This window comes from Scyliorhinus torazame, chromosome 12 (genome assembly GCF_047496885.1).
Source record: "Scyliorhinus torazame isolate Kashiwa2021f chromosome 12, sScyTor2.1, whole genome shotgun sequence".
NCBI classification, from domain to species: Eukaryota; Metazoa; Chordata; class Chondrichthyes; order Carcharhiniformes; family Scyliorhinidae; genus Scyliorhinus; species Scyliorhinus torazame.
The window spans coordinates 204,421,584-204,441,194 of NC_092718.1; the positions used below are offsets into that span (position 1 = coordinate 204,421,584).

General features: G+C 45.2%; 1 protein-coding gene across 1 annotated transcript in view; it reads left to right on the top strand.

Moving 5' to 3' along the window:
• Positions 1-6,806: 6,806 nt before the first annotated feature.
• The window catches only part of LOC140386897 (LHFPL tetraspan subfamily member 7 protein), a 313,761-nt gene continuing 300,956 nt past the window's right edge, over positions 6,807-19,611 (top strand). The window contains exon 1 of the mRNA XM_072469743.1: positions 6,807-7,650. Within this exon, the coding sequence (XP_072325844.1) occupies positions 7,339-7,650 (312 nt within the window). The 5' untranslated portion in view covers positions 6,807-7,338. The remainder of the gene's footprint in view (positions 7,651-19,611) is intronic.

The window sequence follows — 19,611 nt, forward strand, 5'->3', positions numbered from 1 at the left end:
ACTCTCAGGGTTGTTAATATATACTGTATAATATGTATAGGTCGTTGCTACAGATAATTATATATTGGACTGTTAATTTATATTTTTGGAGAGTGTTACTTGTGATAAGGCAGTTGCCAATTAGGGTTAGTTTTCATTTTTGTTATTTATTATTTATTCATTTTTTGTTTATAAAATAGGTCATTGCTATTTGTGTTGTTATAATATTGTGTAAAGGATGCACAATGTACTGTGTTGGTTGACCAAAAATTTTCAATAAAGTATTTATATTAAAAAAAAGATATTTCAATTAGGACTCCTTAAATTGTCTTCCAGATATTTTGAAGCATTTTGTATTTACCAATAAGTTTTAGCTTCATTGATTGTGAAAGTTATATTCTTTCTGAAATACAATTATCTTGTAAAATTATATGATTATATATTGTCATCTTTGCTTTAAAGATGCATTCAAAAATGAATTCCGAATAAAAATGTGTAAATTTCAAAATCACTAATGCCATAAAACAAATCTTCTGAAACCCACACTTCTGGATGCCACAACTCCGGATTCCTCACATTTCTTGTACTCGTTTCAGACTATTCCCAAATTTAAAGTAAAAGAAACGGAGAAAATTCTGGAAAGACTAGCGGGCATTATATATTTAATGACTTTTTGCATAAGAATGTTTTAAAGTGTACAGTTTCAGCACTTTACCAAGTAAGTACACTTCTGCCACCCTTACCTGTCTAGCATTCGTGCTATAGCCAAGTCTCGAACAGTTTTAGATGATCGTGTCTGTGTGAAAATGGTGCAGGATTACTTTAATATCAGTAGCACTGTGGATAGCACAATTGCTTCACAGCTCCAGGGTGCCAGGTTCAATTCCGGCTTGGGTCACTGTCTGTGCGGAGTCTGCACATCCTCCCCGTGTGTGCGTGGGTTTCCTCCGGGTGCTCCGGTTTCCTCCCACAGTCCAAAGATGTGCAGGTAGGTGGATTGGCCATGATAAATTGCCCTTAGTGTCCAAAATTGCCCTTAGTGTTGGGTGGGGTTACTGGGTTATGGGGATAGGATAGAGGTGTTGACCTTGGGTAGGGTGCTCTTTCCAAGAGCCGGTGCAGACTCGATGGGCTGAATGGCCTCCTTCTGCACTGTAAGTTCTATGATAATCTATGATGTCTTTTTAAAAGGTGGCATTTCTGCTGACAAACAATTGTTGATAAAACTTAATTCCTGACACATGGAGATTTTATACCCCGAAGAGCATTGAATAGGATGGGAATAGAGGGATAAGGACCCCGGAAATGTAGAAGATTTTAGTTTAGACGGGCAGCATGGTCGGCGCAGACTTGGAGGGCCGAAGGGCCTGTTCCTTTGCTACTTTTCTTTGTTCTTGAATGATTATTAAACTGCAGCACCAACACTTATCAGCATAAAACACATTTCTGGTTTTGGTGACATGCCTCCTTGTTGTCATCTCTGCTCAGCGCTGCCCTCTATTGGAGTAGCAGAAATCACTGGAGGAGATTCTCACATTATTAGTTAGGGCTGGATCCAACTTAGATAGATCCCTGTCACTATCCTGCAATCGCTTCAGCCTATCTCTAATCTCTTATATGGTGTAAATGCACTGATTTATCATGCTTTAATATCATGTTTTTACTTAAAATATTAAATAAGGGAATAAACTGTCGTAGAGTCTGCTACAGTTGGAGGTATTTTGACAAATTCAAGAAGTTACTATTAACTATTCACTTTTCTGCAAATTAAATTGCCTATGACATGTTAAATCACCCAAATGGAATCCCAATTTCTATTATTCTTACTAACCAGACACTAGGCTCTTGGCATCATTAGTTACCATGTTGTAGTACCGCTATTAGAACAGCACTAAGCAAAATGAAACTGTTGCAAAACAGGACACAGCCCCTCTATCCTTGAAAAATATTGTTCCTTGCAGTTGGTTCATAGAATGGACACTACCCTTTGGGAAATCCAAACATTCCTTCAATAAGTGAGTGTGTGGCTTTGTGAACCTCCCTGTTTCAGCAGGAGATTGCGGATGACCCCAGTGGCATATGCAGAGACCATCCATGTATCTCCCTGAAACAGTAGGAGTAAAACAGATTGATGAGGACTGAATAAGGTATGCAAAGCTCCTGAAGAGTTAGCACATGATCGGGTGCTGATCTCTTCATATTCAATGCAAAAAAACATTTCCCGTTCATGGAGAAAAAATGCTTTAACTTTGTGGGAAAACCTAATGTGTGTCATGATAAACACCAAGAACCCTTAGACACCGGGGGAAACAGTAGAGTTTCTTAAATGATCACTTAATATTCCTAACATTTAGAGGGATAAAATTGTAAACCTATTAGGATGGATCTGGGTGGAGTTGAAAGTACTTGACTGTGAGATACTTGCTTTGTTATCTCTTGGAGATGGGAAGAGGCCTTGTGGCTTAGAAATTCCGGTTGAATGATCATCACAGCCAGAAAATCCAGAGGGGGTGCCTGAGATTATTTCAATGGACATATCTTTGCTGAATCAGAGACAATATGGACAGTGATATTCAACTAATACTTTAAAAATGGGTTCTTTACTGGTCAGATTTATTAACATAGACAATGCTTATTCTTTTAGGCTTCACTTTCAATCTTATGCACCCCTTTACAGCTGCTGCCAGTAAACGCTCCACTGATACAAGGAACGCCATATGCAGATGCAGCAATAAGCCCCTGCTTAGCCTCTTTTATGTTGCAAGTGCTGAGCATTTTTTGTTAAGTTCTACAGAGTGGCCAAATCAGTTCATTTTAGCCCATCTGTCTCTTAATTAACATTTCAGGCATTAGTTAGTAAATGGTACCATGATTAATTAACTGTGGAAAAAGTGAGTCCATTCTAAAAATTAATGTCAAAAAGCATCATTCCACTATAAGCTGCGGTCCATATTTTAATTGGAGGATGTTACTGCAACAGCATGGGTGATACGCTATTTGTAGTTGATTCATCATTTTAAAAAATAATAGATACTTGGGGGATGATGGAAGATGTTCAAAGGGGTTGAGTTCATAACATAACTCCAATAGCAAAACTTTTTGCGTTTTATAATAATCAACTAAATCGAAAATGGATCTTACAGCTTTTACTATGGAGCTTATTACGTATGTACTCTGGAGTGATTGTAAAGTTACCATCTCAATGCTGATACATCATCTTTGAGACATGAAAGAATAATAAATGCAACCGCACTATTGTGTTTATCAAGTGATAATGGATAGTTGACTAATTACAAAAGATACAAACCAGTCGATATGTTATAGCTGTGAAGAGCAGATTGTTGGCTTTGGAAGGCAATCACAAATCGAGGCATGCTGCCTTCTTAAATTGACCTTCATTTTGACAAAGTGAAAGATAGCTCATCATCATCATTATCATGTATTGTTAACACTGCAAGTAATCGGATGAGCAAACTGGCGACATGGAGCCATTCTGGCTCTAAGTCAAACTTCTGTTACTTCTAGAAGCTAAACATAGGATTGTTGCTTTGGGTTTGAGCCAGAAAATATTAAACCTGGATCAACATCCCCCTTTGGGCGGGAGCTGATGCCTACTAAACATCCTTGTGCCAACAATCTTGACAACCCCACCAGACCTCCTCACACCGCCTCCTTGTTTCTTTCCGAGTCGAACAAGCAGCACAGCTACCGAACATCAATCAAATTTTCCATTCGGATGCAGACAGGCTGAGCGAATATCGAGAGGCGTCCTTAAGTTCTGAAGATGGAAGAAAAAGATAAAAGAAAACGGAACTGAAGGATTTTGAAGATGAGGCTCACAATGTTGCCTCTGCTCCACCCCAGCTCCATTAAAAGAAATGGTGACTGAGGAAGTCATCAATTGCCGGAGAGGAGCAGGGAGAAGAGAGTCTTCCTGACGATGCCGTGGAGTCTCCCGGTGAGAATGGTGGCTTTAAGCGGAGGTACAACGTTCACTTCAGACGAAAGGCTGCCTCTGTCTTTATCAGGTGTCCTTTCCTGGAAATCCATCTCTGAGTTATCACATTGTCAGCAATGCAAACAATCTCACCCAAGTGCCCCTTCCCCTTACTCGAAGAGGGGATACACTTGGACAGGATTGAATTGAAGGAGTTTGGTACTCGATCGGACAGCTCTCTTAATGACCCAGTACAGACCTGATTGGCCGAACGGCCTCCTTCTGTTTCTGTCCGATTCTATGAATTTCGAAACCTAGGCAGATGCTGAGTCAGTCTCACCATTAATATCGCCAGTTTGGTGCGGACAGCGCCTGTAACAAATCGTCTTTTCTGTATCTTGCCAAACGGGGCATTCATGGGAAGTCTTCCCTCTTATGTTTAAACTGAGGAAATGTAGACTTTTTTTCCACAGTCGAACAATGTAAATATGGATACTGGCTCTAAACGTTGGTCTTATTTTGTTATCGTGAATAGAGGCTTCAGTGCTAAACGTGCATGGTGGCTTGCCAGTTTTTGCTTTCAAAGACATACAGTCCTTCGAACCCATGCTTGAGTTTTGTATGACTGGCCATCTCAGTCGGATGGTTGTGGGCTCAAGTCCCATTCCAGAGACTTGAGCACAAATATATAGGCTAACACTTCAGTTCAGTATGAAGCCACTGCATTGTCTTGGGTGCTGTCTTTTGGATGACATCAGAGATCCCATCTGACCCTCCAGGCGGATGTAAAAGATTCAATGGCACTTTTCTGAAGGGGAGTTCTCCTTCTTCCAACATCACTGATAACAGATTATCTGATTGTTATCACATTGCTATTTTGTGGGATTCTGCTGTTTGCAAATAGGTCATTGCATTTTCTACTCTACAACAGTGACTGCAGTTCAAAATGTTTCATTCATTGTAAAGTGTTTTGGATGTCTTAAGATTGTGAAAGGTGCTAAGAAATGCAAGTCTTTTCCTTATGCTACTGCTCTAACTCATCTCAGATTACGAAGTCTTACAACACCAGGTTAAAGTCCAACAGGTTTGTTTCGATGTCACTAGCTTTCGGAGCGCTGCTCCTTCCTCAGGTGAATGAAGAGGTATGTTCCAGAAACACATATCGTCTCCATCAAGGACGGTCACCTCAGCACTTCGCTTTACCGCAAACCCACGGATAACCTCACGATGCTCCACTTCTCCAGCTTCCACCCTAAACACATTAAAGAAGCCATCCCCTATGGACAAGCGCTCCGTATACACAGGATTTGCTCAGACGAGGAGGAGCGTAACAGACATCTACAGACGTTGAAAGATGCCCTCGTACGAACGGGATATGGCACTCGACTCATCGATTGACAGTTCCAATGCGCCACAGCGAAAAACCGGACCGACCTCCTCAGAAGACAAACATGGGACACAACCGACAGAATACCCTTCGTCGTCCAGTACTTCCCCGGAGCAGAGAAACTACGTCTTCTTCTTCACAGCCTTCAACACGTCATTGATGACGATGAACATCTTGCCAAGGTCATCCCCACACCCCCACTACTTGCCTTCAAACAACCGCGCAACCTCAAACGAACCATTGTTTGCAGCAAACTACCCAGTCTTCAGAACAGTGACCACGACACCACACAACCCTGCCATGGCAATCTCTGCAAGACGTGCCCGATCATCGACATGGATACCACTATTACACGTGAGAACACCACCCACCAGGTACGCGGTACATACTCGTGCGACTCGGCCAACGTTGTCTACCTAATACGCTGCAGGAAGGGATGTCCCGAAGCGTGGTACATTGGCGAGACCATGCAGACGCTGCGACAACGAATGAACGGACATCGCGCAACAATCACCAGGCAGGAATGTTCCCTTCCAGTCGGGGAACACTTCAGCAGTCAAGGGCATTCAGCCTCTGATCTCCGGGTAAGCGTTCTCCAAGGCGGCCTTCAGGACCCGCGACAACGCAGAATCGCCGAGCAGAAACTTATAGCCAAGTTCTGCACACATGAGTGCGGCCTCAACCGGGACCTGGGATTCATGTCGCATTACATTCATCCCCCACCATCTGGCCTGCAAAATCCTACCAACTGTCCTGGCTTGGTACAATTCACACCTCTTTAACCTGGGGTTACCCCATCTCTGGATCTGTAAAGATTTAATCACCTGCTAATGCTCGCATTCCTAGCATTGTTTGGCATCTTTGAATTTGTCTATATATGTGTTTCTGGAACAGACCTCTTCATTCACCTGAGGAAGGAGCAGTGCTCCGAAAGCTAGTGACATCGAAACAAACCTGTTGGACTTTAACCTGGTGTTGTAAGACTTCGTACCATTGTCATAAACACCTATCTGGTTCAGTGATCCCCTTTAGGGAAGGAAACCTGTCCGCCTTACCTCCTTGTGACTCCAGGGATGAGCAATAAATGCTGGCCTAGCACATCCCACAAACAAATTTAAAAAAATAATCACAGGCCATTCAGCCCATCATCTCGGTGCCAGCTGTTTAGCAAATCTCTTTTTTTTAAAAAGATAATGATCCTGTTTTTTTAACGTCTTATTCATCTCAGCTGTCCCTCGCAGTGGCGGGTCCCACATTCTAACCGCTCTGGGTGAAGACAAGTCTTTATTGGATTTTGTGTTTTGTTTCAGTGGCACCGGCGCGATGGGCCGAAGGGCCTCTCTTTTCTTGCGCTTGATCCAGTTTCGGTCCCACAAACGGAACCATCTGTAACCTGGCAAACTGCTACATGCGTGTTGAAGATGTCAGTCCACCCCCCCCCCCCCCCCCCCCGCAGCCTTCAATGTACTTATCTTGTGGAGACAATTTGCTGTCTCCTCCGCTGGCGTCCTTCCCTTTTTCCCTCCAGCAGCGCGTCTCCACCCATCCCACTCCCATTCCTGGAGTCGTTCTCACCGAGCAGGCACCTGTCTGCGCCTAGCGGCATTGAGCAAGCAATGCACACACAAAACACAGAGAGCGAGAGAGAGAGGAGGAAGCGCCAACCAATCTGTGACAAGTGAAAATCTCCCTTCCTCTGGAAAGAGACTGGAGAGAGAGCGAGAGAGGGAGGCAGAGGCAACACGCTGTTAACTGCCAGTAATCCCCCTTTCCAGACTCTATTCGGGGTGTGCGAGTCCGGATTTAACCCACAGGGGCTGAACAAAACGAGAATTGTTTCTATTTAAACACTATCTGTAGGTGGTGAGAGATCCAAGTGGCTGATGTCAGATTCTTGGATGAACTGATCTCACTCCGGACTTTTTTTTGTTGGATGTGAAGATTTTATAAAGGAACGGAGGGGGAGGGTTTTTAGGAAAAAATATATAAAGGAGCCCCCCCCCCTCCCCCCTCCCACATCTCAGTTGTCTTCCAGATGCATTCGTTGTTGGATCGGAAGAAGAAAGAAGCGGGTGCGGAGCTGGGCTTCGTGGACATGCCAGCGGACAGTCTCCTGCCCCAAGCCCAGAGGATGTGGACGTGTGTGGGCTGCCTGTGGGTGCTGCTCTCCTCCTGCCTGGTAGCTGTCTGCAGCTTCAGCTTCATCTCGCCCGCCTGGATCGTCAAGGAGAAGAGCAAAGACTCGGTCAGCTTCGGGCTCCTCTGGCACTGCTCCGAAACCGTCTACAACTGTTACACTTTCGGCGGCCTGGGCAGCTTCGCTGACATCCCCTCCGGCTCCTGGCAGGTAACTCACTCACTCAGCTCTTTATTTATCCGCTTGATCTCTCTTGTTTATTTATTTATTGTTATTGTTGCGCTCTCTTGTTTTTTTGTGTGTTATTGTTGCTCTCTCTCCGCTTTTAAATGTTTTGACTGAGACAGCGGAAAGGAGGGAAGGGAGAGGACAAAGTTGCATTGTACAAGTTGTAACAAATGTGTCCCTTGGTTTGGGGGAGAATCTTTGCCGCCTTGTGGCAAATGTAAACCTTGAAAAAGAGAGACAAATATATGCATGGCTTTAAGATTTAAACGGGTAACCTAGATGCTTAGTTCAATCATTTCTAATAGAAACCAAGAGTAAATAATTAAACGGAGGGGAGGTAAAAACCCCGAATGGTTTGATTCGTTTGAATCTAGTTTTCCCATTTTGTTTCCTCTCTTTAAGAAATGACAATTCAGTGTCGGGTTTATGAATGATTGATGTCAACTCTGTGATCGGGAGAGCATAAAGGAGGGCAAAATTAGCTCCAGCGGTTAATCAAAAAGTCCAGTTCCTCTCGACAATATGCAATGCTAGTCCTCACTCCCCTATCTCCGTGTATCTTCCAGCTGTGGATTCGCAAGATTAAAAAGTGGCGGTGGGATTCCTGTTATTATTATTTGGATTGAGACTCTGCTGCCCAATATCTTCCCCCGGCGATTAATCTGCGCCGACTGTAAAGTTACCCGCTGTTTGTTTTTTTTGTTCAGAGAGCCTTGAAGTTATCAGACGGTTTGCAGCAGCCAATGTATCAGTGACATCATGTATCAGTTTATGTATCAGTAATGTGCAGCAGTTTCACCCTGTGCTTGGATTTATAAATCTGGAAGGTGTCTCTGTGTTTACAGGTCAACGCCTTGAATGAGAATTGTCACTGTTCCGGCAGGTGGTTTTTTGGGGGTGGGGACTACCTTGCAAAGACAGTAGAGCAGTTTAGGTTGAACTCTTTCTTATATGCGCCAGATTTCCCGGACAACCTTTAGACAATTAGAATTAAATGGGCCTCATCAGCTTGACAGCTCTTTTGCATTGAATGTACCCGCGCTGTAGCTCAATCTCCACCAGCAGGAGACGCAGTCTTTCACTCTGATCTATTCACCAACCACACGACCGTCTGCAGCTTTCCTGTTTACTGTTTACATCTCCAGCTCAATTGAATAGCCAGTTTGAACAGTCGACGAATAACTTTATTTTTTAAAATCGAATTTACCCTAACCATCCAGGAATATTTCTATCAGGCATTGTTTCGCAAGAGCATTTGCATGAAATAGGGGCTGGTTTAGCACAGTGGGCTAAATAGCTGGCTTGTAATGCAGAACAATGCCAGCAGCGCAGGTTCAATTCCTGTACTGGCCTCCCCGAACAGGCGCTGGAATGTGGCAACTAGGGGCTTTTCACAGTACCTTCATTGAAGCCTACTTGTGACAATAAGTGATTGTTATTATAATTGAATCTTGACTGTAAGTCTTGGAGGGGAGGGGGGTGGTTTAAGAAATTTTGCCCAGTGGTTAAAATTATATCCCATCACAATTTCGATAAATCGGAGGAGAAAAATAGTTAATATATTCAATGCCACAAGACCTACAGGGCATTCATTTCCAAATCCCTTATGAACCAAATAAGAAGGCAGACAACACTTAAAGGAGGAACCGTCTTCATCGAGAAAACACTGGGCAAACTTTACAGGACAATTATTGTGTGGAAACGCACATCACACCGCGTGTAGGTTTGAAAATGATGCCCAGTTCTTCTGGGTCATCGGTCAACATTTTTTTCAGGAAGATTACAGTTCCTTCAACCCCCCCTCCCCTCCCAAAATAAAAAAACGTGACTAGACTTCTAACGTCTGCTGCCTATGCTAAATCAACGTTGGCAGGAGATTAATCACAGCTTGTAGGCTGACTATTAGAAATGGGGTGATTTAGAAGAATTTTGCACAGGTTCGTGTATTTAAAGGTGACACGTGGATCAGGAGTGATATAGAGTGGATTTGAATGAGATTTTGTTTTAGTGCATTGGATTTTCTGCATTTTGATCAGTTTGATTCTTATCAGGGAATGACAGAGTTTGTTAGAATGGCAGGTATAAATTATCCATATAATCTGGTTATATGTTCAGCCATTAAACTAACCCTTTGGAGGATTCTTTGGACTTAAATGCAACTGAAATACAGTAAATACCACATGAGGTGGTGCAATAGGGTGGCTTTGGGATAATTATCATGCTCTCTTCACTTCGACATAGACTATAGAGACTATAGAGTAAATAAGAAAATATAGTATGCTGGCAGCGCTAGATGTCACAGTCAGCCTAAATATCATTGGAATAGAAAACAAATTGGCCTTGGCTTTCAGCTTCTGGTCACAGTGACTTATTCTGGAAGTATAGAGGTGTCAATGTCAGATGGGTACAAGAATGGGCTTGGCCGTGATAGTCTCCATTGTGGATTAGCTAGCCAACCATCTGCATCTAGGCTGGCATCTGGCAAATGTAACCCAGTGGGTGGCACAATGGCACCGTGTTTAGCACTGCTGCCTCACAGTGCCAGGGACCCGGGTTCAATTCCGGATTTGGGTGACTGTGGAGTTAGCACGTTCTCCCAGTGTCTGTGTAGGTTTCCTCCGGGTGCTCCGGTTTCCTCCCACAGTCCAAAGATGTGCAAGTTAGGTGGATTGGCCATGCTAAATTGCCCCTTAGTGACCAGGGATGTACAAGTTACGTTACGGGGATAGGGCAGGGGAGTGGGCCTAGGTGGGGAGCTCTTTCTGCGGGTCGGTGCAGACTCGATGAGCTGAATGACCTCCTTCTGTACTGTAGGAATTCTACGGTTGTTAAGTGTCAAGGAAGTGATATCCATAAAGTGACTTAAGGAAAAAAAGAGATAAGGAGGGGGGTGGGGGGGGGGGAGATATCTGCATTTTAAAGATTTCTGATGCAATATTCCTTTGTACTGCATAAACAGTAGCACATGATATTTAGTTATTTGGTCGCGCAGATCGGGAGTATTGCTGAAAAAAGAATTTGTCGAAGCTTTTCATCTTGCACTCATCAGATCAATAACAAGAATACCAATGTCAGGGGAATCAAAATCCTTTTACTGAATAAGAGGGTGCTGATTGGTTGGCAAGTGGACTCTCGTATTTGCAGGACAAAAAGCTTTAACAAAATGTCTTATTTCAGTGGTAAACAAGACATTTTCTAACATAGAAAGGAGGCCATTCGGCCCATCGAGTCTGCACCGGCTCTTGGAAAGAGCACCCTACCCAAGGTCAACACCTCCACCCTATCCCCATAACCCAGTAACCCCACCCAACACTAAGGGCAATTTTGGACACCAAGGGCAATTTTATCATGGCCAATCCACCTAACCTGCACATCTTTGGACTGTGGGAGGAAACCGGAGCACCCGGAGGAAACCCACGCACACACAGGGAGAATGTGCAGACTCCGCACAGACAGTGACCCAAGCCGGAATCGAACCTGGGACCCTGGAGCTGTGAAGCAATTGTGCTATCCACAATGCTACCGTGCTGCCCTCATGCAGTACACAACTGGCATTTTACATTAAATGATTCAACTTCAAACATGATAGAAGATTAATTGTTTGAAGTAAGCTTTGTTGGGTTTGATATAATGGTGTGGAGATGCCGGCGTTGGACTGGGGTGGGCACAGTAAGAAGTCTTACAACACCAGTTTAAAGTCCAACAGGTTTATTTGGGATCACTAGATTTTGGAGAATAGCTCCTTCATCAGGTGAGTGAAGAGGTAGGTTACACAAACACAGAGACAAAACCAATGATGCAAGATGATAATTATCTGCAAAGACTTGCATTCAAAGTAAGTCTTCACAGGTTCAGATGGTGAAGAGGCGTGAATTGTATCAAGCCAGGACAGTTGGTAGGATTTCGCAAGCCCAGGCCAGACAGTGGGGGGTCAAATGTCGTGAGACATGAATCCAAGGTCCCTGTTGAGGCTGTGCCCATGCATGTGTGCGTGCATTGATATAATGGTGCATGGCTCATTCACATTTGCTTTGTTATTTTTAAATATCGTCCATTCTTGCTCCCCTTTCCTCTGATGCTGAATACCACAAGTGTTTTCATAAGTGAACATGCTAAATTGAAAGTTAATCATCTGCTGTGTAACCCTATCCCTCTGGCAGTGGAGCTGAACACTTTCACTTTCCAAATAGATAGGGAGGAATCAAATGGGAGTGTTGCCACGATGGAAATTTCAGAATTACCTGACTCCTCCTTTAGATTTCCAACTGTCCTATTGTTATAACCCCCATGAGGGCCATGGGGAAATAATTATTGATATCACTATGGGACTCATGGAATATGAGCTCCCTAGGTGGGAGGTGGGGGGAGGCCAACCACCTGGGGCTCATTAAGGCAGGAGATAAAAGCAGGCCCAACTCAGGGCCTGATCAGATCTTTCCTCCCAGTGAGGTTTGCACTGGGAGTGAGATGCTGTGCCAAGCATGTAATTGTAAATATGTAAATTAACCTTTGTCACCAAAATCTTCCTTATGAATTATTATACCTATGTTTTATTTCCAAGTGCATTGTCCAATGGGCCTTTAGCATGGCATATTATACATTAGCCCATGTGTTAGCGCATTGAGGTTTATTTTTTGTTTTCCTAATAGGAGGCCTCACACACACAAGTGCAGAGAACTCTAGCTTCTAATAAGGAATTGTGTGTACTTGAAGCACCTTTTCAAATTCTCAGGGAGCGGAATCTTCCCAGCACCCTGGAGTCAGGCTTGAAGGCAGGACCTAGAGCAAAATGAGGAAATAGTGTGGCGTTTCAGTTCCTGCCACGAGGCGATTTTTCTGAAGGTGGGTCAACAATGGCAGTGATTACCCCACCAGCAGCATCAGGGAGGCAACACGACTCTTTGAGACTGAAAGTTCGCAGTTACGACCCAAACCAGTTCTGTACGGAGTGGGTCCCCCTCCATATCAATGGTTTTCTCTCTCTCCCCCGCAGTGGATCCTGTGCAGCAGGAGGTCAGATTGGATCTCTTAACACTGGAATCCCTCTGCCATCCCAAGTTAAACAGGGCCCCTGGAGATGGGCTACTTAATTGGCCATTGTGTCTGTTGTTCAGTCCTTTTAGACAGTCGCAGACGACTTGCTTCCACGCTAAAAATGAGTTCCCAGTGACTGAATAGCTCAATGGGCGACCTACAGACTCTGCCGCAGGTGGAGCAGACGGTGGTTAGAGGAGAGGGTGGATGGGGTTCCGGGTTGCCGCGCGCTCTTTTAGCTGTCGACGCTTGGCTTCAGCGATGAAAGCCTGGAGTTCAGCTCCTTCCCGGCTGCTTTTCCTCCACTTTGAGCGGTCTGAGGCCAGGGATGCATGTGGGGATGGTTCACTTTATTAAGGAAGCGTTGAGGATGTCCTTGAAGAGTTTCCTTTGCCCTCGTAGAGCTCACTTGCCATGCCAAAGCTCCGAATAGAGCACTTGTTTCAGGAAACTTGTGTCAGGCCTGTGCTAGATGTTTCCAGTCCAACAGAGCTGATCGAACGTGGTTAATACTTTGATGTCGGGGATGTTGGCCTGAGTGAGAACACTGACACGTGCGCCTATCCTGGCAATGGATTTGCAGGATCTTGCAGAGGCAGCGCTGGTGGTATTTCTCCAGGATATTGAGGTTCCTACTGCACATAGTCCATGTCCCTGAGCCATATAGAAGGGCAGGTACCACTACTGCTCTGTGGGTCATGAGCTTGGTGCAGAGTGTGAGGTCCTGGTCTTCAAACACTCTCTTCCTCAGGCAACTGAAGACTGCGTTAACACACTAAAGGCAGTGTTGAACCTTGTTGTCGATGTTTGCCCTTGTTGACAGAAGGCTCCCAAGGTATGGAATGTGGCCTAGACTGTCCAAGGCCTTATCGTGGATGGGGGGGGGGGGGGGGGGGGGGGGCAGTGCTGTGGTGGAGACTGGCTGGTGGAGAATCTTTGCCTTACAGATTATCATAGAATTTACAGTGCAGAAGGAGGCCATTCGGCCCAGCGAGTCTGCACCGGCTCTTGGTAAGAGCACCCTACCCAAGGTCAACACCGCCACCCTATCCCCATAACCCAGTAACCCCACCCAACACGAAGGGCAATTCTGGACACTAAGGGCAATTCATCATGGCCAATCCACCTAACCTGCACATCTTTGGACTGTGGGAGGAAACCGGAGCACCCGGAGGAAACCCACGCACACACGGGGAGGATGTGCAGACTCCGCACAGACAGTGACCCAAGCCGGAATCGTGTTTTGTGTAAGGCTGATGCTCTTGTACGCCCCAGTGAAGGTATTGATGATGACTTGGAGCTTGGCGCAGACACAAGCATCACGTGCATCCTGTAGTTCAATGACAGAGGATGTTTGTTCTGTAGTTTAGCTCCACTCCAGCGGGGAAACTTGTTGAGGGGGAGATGGACCATTGCAGCAAGAGAATCGAGAAGAGTGTTAGTGCTATGACGCAGCCTTGCATACCCCCAGTCCGAACGTGAATTGGGTTTGTGGTAGATCCGTTGGTCAGGTTCATGACTTGTATGTCACCATGGAGCAGGTGGAGGATGATGACAAACCTTTGGAGGCAGCCAGACGGTTGACAGTGTCAAATGTCTTTGTGAGGTCAAAGCAGGCCATGTACAAGAGTTGGTGCTTTTCCCTGTTTCTCATGTAGATGCCGCACGGTGAAGATCATGTTCGTCGTTCCCCTTAGTGAGCGGGATCTGTATTGTGACTCTGAGACGGACTCTTCAGTGACAGGGAGAAGACAATTAAGACAGATTCTTGGAGTGACCTTCCCTGTGGCTGACAGCAAGGAAATTCCTCTGGAGTTACTGCAGTCGAACGTGTCACCGTTTTTGTCGATGGTCAGTTATGACACCTCTAACATTTCCTGGCACGTTACCCTCCTTCCAGATAAGGGAAATTTGGTCACGTATTTGCGTCATGCACAGGTGGAAAGAGGACCTAGAGGTGGTAACCACCACCTCAAAAGAATGAGAGAGAAGCAACAGGATCATCAACAGTGAGTGAGAAGCAATGGGACTATTCATAGCGAGAGGGCAGCAATGAGGCCATTAACAGTGAAAGGCCAGTGGCAGTCTCATGAGGGCGGCACTGCACTTTATGAAGTGCAGGGAGTGAGGTCCTGTGGGGAGGGAAGAAGGACAATAGGAGCATCTATGCTTGTAAGCATTAGGCCCATACAGCCTGACCTCCAGTCACTGGACCAAGGCCTCGCTCTGCCAGCCGGTGTGGTATCTGGTGTGCAACCGCAACCCCACATTGAAAGAACTCAGGCACAGGCATCTTCCACCTCTTAAAATGAAGCTCGGGACCTGGAACGTCATGACCTTCACGGACATCCCCAACTGTGACAGGCTGAATCTGCAGTGCTATCTTTGTCCAGGAGGTCAGACATTTCAACAGTGACATGACCGCCCTAAACGAGACCCAGTGGGCAGGGGAAGGCCAGCTGAAGGAACAAATGGCGGTTACACCTTCTCCTGGAAAAATAAAACAGAAGAGAATCACCACCAGGGTTGGCTTCACCATTAAAATGAACTCGTTGGTCATCTCAGAGACTCCCCTTCTGAGATAAGTGAACACCTCTTCGGTCCCTCCAGCCCAGAACCAGTGCGCTACAGTCCCAGCTCGTACGCCCCAACACTGGAAGCTACAGATGATTCCAAAGAGAAACTTTACTCCAGCCTCAAATAATCTTTGGCTCAGTTTACAATGGGTGACAAGCTGATCCTCCGAGGCAATTTCAGTGTCAGAGTGGGAAAGGGCACAGACCTCTTTGGTGGCAGAGAGGGGGCGGGAAATCCAACACCAACAGTACCCTGCTCCTGACAAAATGCTTAGAGCACGGCCTTGTCATAACAACCAACACCTTGTTCCGTCAGAGAGACAAGTACAAAGCCTCATGACAACACCCTCGCTCCAAGCATTGGCATCTGCCTGACTTCGCCAGCATCCAAGCGAGGGACCGCTAAGACGCGTGTATCACCCATGCCATGACAAGAGCCGATGGCTGCTGGACGGGCCACCGTCCAATCCGCTCGATGATCAACATCAATGTAGCCCCAAGGCAGCGATGGCAACAGAAACAATGCCGCAGGAAATCAATTAGAGGCACTCAAAGATCCTGAAAAGGGAGCCTTACTCAGCCAGCATCTCACTGCCAACGTGGCGACTCCCAGTGACCCGGAGACAGTGTCCACAGTGCCTGGTCTGCTCTCAAGGTCTCCATAATCAACACCAGTGCAGATTGTGCTTGGTCACTCAACAGGGAAATTCCAGGACTGGTTAGATGTGAACGACCAGGAGATCCAGGAGCTGACAAGCCACAAACGCAAGGCTTTTCTGAATCCGAACTGGAGAGCAAGAAAGCAGCTCTACAGACGGCTGAAAGGCGAGGTCCAGCAAAAAGAACCCTGATTTGAAAATGGTGGGGTGGAGGAAGCACAGGAGATCCAGTAGTCAACCGATAACCATGATGCACAAGGTTTCTTTAGCACAGCCAATACCACCTACAGCCCCAGCCCACTGGAGAGGTGATCATCAAGAACAGAGAGAGGCAGTCAGCGCCCACTGGAAGGAGCACTTCGAAAGACCTCCTTAACAGAGACTGGGCCGTGCGGCATGCTAACCGCCACCATCTCAGCACAACCCCAACCTGGCACGAGGTCAGAAAGGCCATCAGACAGCTAAAGAACAACAAGGCATCAGAAGCAATGGAATCCCCGCCAAAGCTCCAACCCATGGCGGGGAAGCACTATTGTCGCGAACACATGGCCTCATTTTCCTTATCTGTGCAACTGACCAGGGAAAATTCTGCCCAAAATGAGCCACAATGAATTTGATATGTCACATGGACAAACGTAGTGGATAATTTGCATATAGCAGTGCCAATAATCAGTAATGACCAATTATATAGCTTTGCTATCATGGTGGAGTGTTGGATAGGACACTAGCAGAGCTGCTGTTCTCTTTAAAATATTACCGTGAGACATGCTACCGATGGATCTTTTAAAATCCACAGGCAAATGGGCCCTTACTTCCGGTTTCTCATTTGAAAGATGGCACTGAATTGCCAGACTAGATTCTGGGCTCACATTGTGGAGCCTGAATCTTTGATCCCTCGACTTAACGGTGAGAGTGCTTCCATTAAGACGAGCTGACAAATGGAATCCATCCAGAAGGGTGAGTTGACACCTTTATTTTGAAGTAGTTGATCTCGTGTACAGGCAGTCGCTAAGAACTAAGATGTCACGGAAAGAGATGAGAGGCTTACCTCCCCGGCAGGAATATTCTTGGATGCCCTTTTCTAATCCTCTGGATACTTACATGTGGGCTGGTCTCAAGGCAGTATGAGAAGAGTGCCTTAACAGCAGGGATTTCACAGCTTGATTGGTTCATTTAGTAACTGAGAGGCATCTCAGTCAGCAACTTCCTGATTTCCATGTCTAATTGTGCATGTGCAAATGTTGGAAGTTACAGTCCGATTACTCCTCAATAATAGTGAGTTCTGGCAGCTTCATTGTTATGCTTAATGCAAAACTAGGGCCTTTGTTTTTACTGAATTGAATTGCTGTCCAAGATCTCGGAGCTATAGTTTATTGAAACAAAATTGCCACCAGGAAATTTGCCTTTCATTGTTCTCCGCGCCAGATGCTGGGAGATTTGTCAGAACATGAGAATAACCTTTTGTGCATTCAATACAAAAACAGCATACAACAGGATAAGTGTGTACTGGTAAACTGTCACCAGGCAAGGACCTAACCACACTGCAGTTTGTAAATATTGTTGTAGCATCTAAAGAGCACCAGTGATACTTGTTCAAATAGAAATTCAGTCTTGAAGAGGTGGATTTGATTAATTAATTGCTGGAAAGACCCAGCTAAACAAAGAAAGTGCTGACAACATTGAAAGCACATCCAAAATGGCAAAGGTACATGCCTGTCAGCTGCTATGCTTTGCAGTAAATTCTTAATTGTAATGATGTGCACTGTCTTTTAATCCATATGTCAAACCATCCATCAAGGAAACCATTGCCTGAGTAGTTGATTGACCTTGTAAGATCTCTCAAACCACAAGTTCTGTCCAAAGTACCACTGCTCCTTATAAATTAAGAACTTACACAGTTATGCCTTAGAACCAGTGAAATGTATGTGCACACTTCAAATGGACCTACACCAGTCCCCATTATCATTTTAACCAAAATAACTATTCTGAAAAAAAAAAAAGTTGGGTATTAGGGGCAGCACGGTAGCATAGCGGTTAGCGCAATTGCTTCACAGCTCCAGGGTCCCAGGTTCGATTCCCGGCTGGGTCACTGTCTGTGCGGAGTCTGCACATTCTCCCCGTGTGTGCGTGGGTTTCCTCCGGGTGCTCCGGTTTCCTCCCACAGTCCAAAGATGTGCAGGTTAGGTGGATTGGCCATGCTAAATTGCCCTTAGTGTCCAAAATTGCCCTTAGCGTTGGTTGAGTGGGGTTACTGGGTTATGGGGATAGGGTGGTGTGGGATTGGGTAGGGTGCTCTTTCCAAGAGCCGGTGCAGACTCAATGGGCCGAATGGCCTCCTTCTGCACTGTAAATTCTATGAAATTTATGTGAATGAGGTATTTTTCATTGTTAAACAATATTCCCAAACGTTTTATTAACAAAACTGGTTTCATTGAGCTGGTACTACCAGTTCGATAATGCTTTCTTGTGTCTGATGTCAGTGCTCCTGCCTGACGCTACCAGTGATATTTTGTTCTGTCTTTCACTGGCACTGTCAGATGACTTACTTAAATCTAATACTGCCGGTCCTGGGATACTTCCATCTGACAGATGCTAGATTATTTGTTCATTGACCCAAATCTTCTGGTCTCACTATGACAGGGGTTTCCAGCTTGGAAAAACCACAAGAACCGAGGTTTCTGCTTGGAGGATTTTGCTCTGATAGAATTTAAGACAAGATTCTGGCTGGATTACCGCATAATGGAGGGTCCATTATAGCATATTCCTGGAGAGTGATGGGGTAGGAGTGGAAAACTGCAGTTGCCCATTACACTGTACCGGATTAATGTCTACTACCAGTCAGTAATTGGCCTCTCAACCGGAAGAAGATGCATGATGGGAAGGGGTTATTGAAGGTCAGTGGATGATTTTAAAAAATAGAGACAGGATTGTAAGACCTGAGCCTACATCAATACATTTCTGATGTGGAACATCCAATGTTTTTCGACAGGGGCGACGGTGGTGTCATTGCTGGACTAGTAATCCAGAGGCTCAGGCAAATGCTCTGTGGACATGGATTCAAATCTCACCACGGCTCCTGGTGTAATTTAAATTTGATTAATAAATCTGGAATTGACAACTAATCTCAGTAATGGTGAAAATGAAACTAACACGGATTGTCCTAAAAACCCATCTGGTTCACCAAACGCCTTCCTTTAGGGAAGGAAACCCTTATCGGGCCTGGCCTACACGCGACTCCAGACGCGCAGCAATGTGGTTGACTCTTAACTGCTCTCTGAGATGACCCAGCAAGACACTCAAAGGGCAATTAGGGATGGGCAACAACTGCTGGACTAAGACACTCACATCCCACAAAAGAATAAAAATAACACGAGGGAAGAGAGAGAAGATTGTAGACATTATATTGGTCAAAATATAATACTGGCCTTGACAGATCCTAAATGTCTTTAATCTTGTCACAAAGAACAATAAACATACTTGAATTTTTAAAAGTGTGATAAGAGAATTAAGATGCACGCAGAAAACCAGAACTCTACAGCTTAACATAAAAGGCGCTGCCATTTTACCACACAGACAAAGGATAATATATAGTAAAGAATATTGTCTTACTGTACAAGTGGCTCTGTAACACAGACACAGAAGATATTGGCTCAGTCTACTTCTCACTTGAATTG